The 3,188-nt window shown below is 45.4% G+C and overlaps 1 protein-coding gene across 1 annotated transcript; it reads left to right on the top strand.

Annotated features, from left to right (window-relative positions):
* Positions 1-380: 380 nt before the first annotated feature.
* LOC122921670 (E3 ubiquitin/ISG15 ligase TRIM25-like) lies at positions 381-2,396 on the top strand. The gene is made up of 2 exons (XM_044271825.1): positions 381-468; positions 653-2,396. Exon 2 carries the CDS (start codon positions 655-657, stop codon positions 2,248-2,250), a length of 1,596 nt encoding a protein of 531 aa, XP_044127760.1. The 5' UTR covers positions 381-468; positions 653-654; the 3' UTR covers positions 2,251-2,396.
* Positions 2,397-3,188: the final 792 nt, after the last annotated feature.

A 3,188-nucleotide genomic window follows, 5' to 3' on the forward strand; every position in this document is an offset into this window, starting at 1 on the left:
CCTCATATGGTTACACTGATGGGATATAGGTAACTCCATCTTGTCTCTCTTAGTTGACCAGTACATCTGTTTAAGATCTCCATCCCCCTTTGGTATGTGAGAAACTTCCTTAGCGGTTTCAAGAACACCCAAACATTCCTAAAAGTTGGAAGTTTCACCTTATAAGGTCATCAGGATTTTAGATGCATAGTGGCCCATGTGTCCATACCTAATTGGTCAAGTGCTGTTACTACTGCATCCTTTATGTTAATGCAGAGCTCATGTGTATGAATACTATAGGTTGTGATAAATGCTAACACATGATTGGATGTAAAGAAAGTTCAACCCCTCCTATATCTACTGATGCTCTTCTGCCATTAAACAGAGTGAATTTGAACAAGGCACATGTTTTTGTCATTCATTCACCCTCCTGGTACCAGAAAGCCTTAATCCAAGCTTGCTGCCGAGATCATTTACAGGGACACTAAGGTAAAGGGGTCCGTATATATAGTGCCCAACATACACTGATAGAAAAAAAAAGTTATGGCTCTCAGAATATAAAGAAAAAAAAATTGGTGTGTCCATAAGGGGTTAAGTGAATGGGTGTGACAATAACTTTACCGTACATCCAGTGTGAAGCACATTCAGTTTCATTTCTTCCTTATTCTCTTAGCCATGGCGTCTGCTGATCTGAAAGACGAGCTGCTCTGCTCCATCTGTTTATGTATTTTTAAGGATCCTGTAATGCTGAGATGTGGACACAACTTCTGCCGGGTCTGTATTGATTGTGTACTGGATACACAGGACGAGTCTGGGGTTTATACCTGTCCTGAATGCAGAGAAGAGTTTCAGGAGCGGCCTGCACTGATGAAGAACATAAATCTTCATAATGTAGCAGAACGTTTCCTGTTTACTCAGCCAGATCCAGTGGAGATCAGCGGGATCTTGTGCACTTACTGTGTGGACTCTCCTGTACCTGCTGTTAAATCCTGTCTACACTGTGAGGCTTCTCTGTGTGAGAAACACCTGAGAGTCCACAGCAAGTCATCAGAACACGTCTTATCTGACCCCAGCACTTCCCTGGAGAACAGGAAATGTTCTGTCCATAAGAAGATCCTGGAGTATTACTGCACTGAGGACTCTGCTTGTATCTGTGTGTCCTGCAGTTTGGTTGGAGAACATCAGGGACATCGGGTGGAGATGCTGGATGAGGCCTCTGAGAAGAAGAAAGGGAAACTGAGAAATATTTTCCAGAAACTGTCCACAAAGCGAGAGGAGACTGAGGAAAGAGTCCAGAACCTGGAGGAACGCTGGAGAAAAGCTCAAGAAAAAGCATCTGGAGAAGCAGAGAGAGTCACTGCCCTGTTTACAGACATCAGGAGACGACTGGACGACCTGGAGAAGAGGGTCCTAAGTGAGATCTCCAGGCAGGAAATGGAAAAATCACTCTCATTCTCTTCTCTGATCCAGAAGCTGGAAATAAAGAAGGACGAGCTGTCCAGGAGGATGAGACACATTGAGGAGCTGTGTAACATGACTGATCCACTGACTGTCTTACAGGAACCAGATACAGGTGACTTGTGTGATCCTGAGGAGGAAGGAGGTGATGAAGACATAAATAGATGTCTCCATGATGTAGGTTATCTGGATGTGACTGTGATCTCAGACAAATTACATACATTATGTGACATAATAACAGATATAAGGAGAGGGATCTATGTGGAGGGTCCTGGAGACATATTACTAGATGTAAACACAGCTGGTAATGACATCCTTATATCAGTCGACCTGAAAACTGCAACTCGTACACAAAATAATCAGAATCATCCAGAATCAGCAGAGAGATTCCAGTATAATCAGGTGATGAGCAGCAGGAGATTTACCTCAGGGCGACATTACTGGGATGTGGAGGGCAGTGGATCAGTGGGTTGGAGGGTGGGAATGTGTTATCCCAGTATACACAGGAGGGGAGATCAGTCACACATTGGGGATAATAACAAGTCCTGGGGTTTGGTGAGGTATTATAATCAGTATTCAGTGAGACATAACGGTAAAGAGATCTTGTTACCTGACGAGATCTCCAGTGATAGAGTCAGGATATGTCTGGACTATGAGGCCGGGCAGCTGTCCTTTTATGAGCTGTGTGACCCCATCAGACACTTACACACCTTCACTGCCACCTTCACCGAGCCCCTTCATGCTGCATTATTAATATGGAGCGGTTCTGTGAAGATATCAGGGGGAAGCAGAAACTGGGAGAAACCTTCATAACCTATGAAATCTGTGCTGAGACTGGTGACAGTAAAGAGATCCAGTTACCCGACGAGATCTCCAGTGATAGAGTCAGGATATGTCTGGACTATGAGGCCGGGCAGCTGTCTTTTTATGAGCTGTGTGACCCCATCAGACACTTACACACCTTCACTGCCGCCATCACCGAGCCCCTTCATGCTGCATTGTGTGTATTTGGTAGAATGATTTTTAAATCCTATGCATATGGTTTAAGGTCTGAACATCCATCGTGGAAGATTATTAGCTAAAGGGGTTGGCCACCCTAAGTATCAAAAATCCAAAGTTCCCCAGACAATAGCCCAAACCATGAAGTATTTCTATCAGGTGACATGTACCAGCTCTATATCCTGTCTCTAACCTGTTCACCATGACCTGCCTCCCTGGAGGAGCTCCTCAGACCGGTGTTCTGCCAGATTTCTATAGTTTGCAGAAAGTCTATAGCGGAAGTGACGTGGTGCGCTGCGCAAGCGCACAAGCGTACTCCAGCGAAGCATTCCTGCTGCCTCCACTGGAGTAGTTCGCACACCGCGCGTGCGCAGACTTAAGGGCATAGCTTTCTTAAAGTGACAGTCATCTCCATTAATCTACATGAATTTGTACCCTCGCGGGCTCGCTTCGCTCGCCACGCATCGGGCACGGCCTCGCTGCGCTCGGCATTTAGTAAAACTAACTCTATGCCGCCATTGATAGTAAAGAAGGAAACGGATAGTAAAGAAAGAGATGGATAGTCTCTTTCTTTACCATCCATTTCATTCTTTACTATCAATGGCGGCACAGAGTTAGTTTTACAAAATGCCGAGCGCAGCGAGGCCGTGCCCGATGCGTGGCGAGCGAAGCGAGCCCGCGAGGGTACAAATTCATGTAGATTAATGGAGATGACTGTCACTTTAAGGCGATGATTCGGATGATTTGTGGAA

Source organism: Bufo gargarizans, chromosome 11 (assembly GCF_014858855.1).
Source record: "Bufo gargarizans isolate SCDJY-AF-19 chromosome 11, ASM1485885v1, whole genome shotgun sequence".
Lineage (NCBI taxonomy): Eukaryota > Metazoa > Chordata > Amphibia > Anura > Bufonidae > Bufo > Bufo gargarizans.

What these genes read in the sequence shown, in the direction of transcription:
- LOC122921670 (XM_044271825.1), top strand. Translation starts at nt 655, where the DNA reads ATGGCGTCTGCTGATCTGAAAGACGAGCTGCTCTGCTCCATCTGTTTA.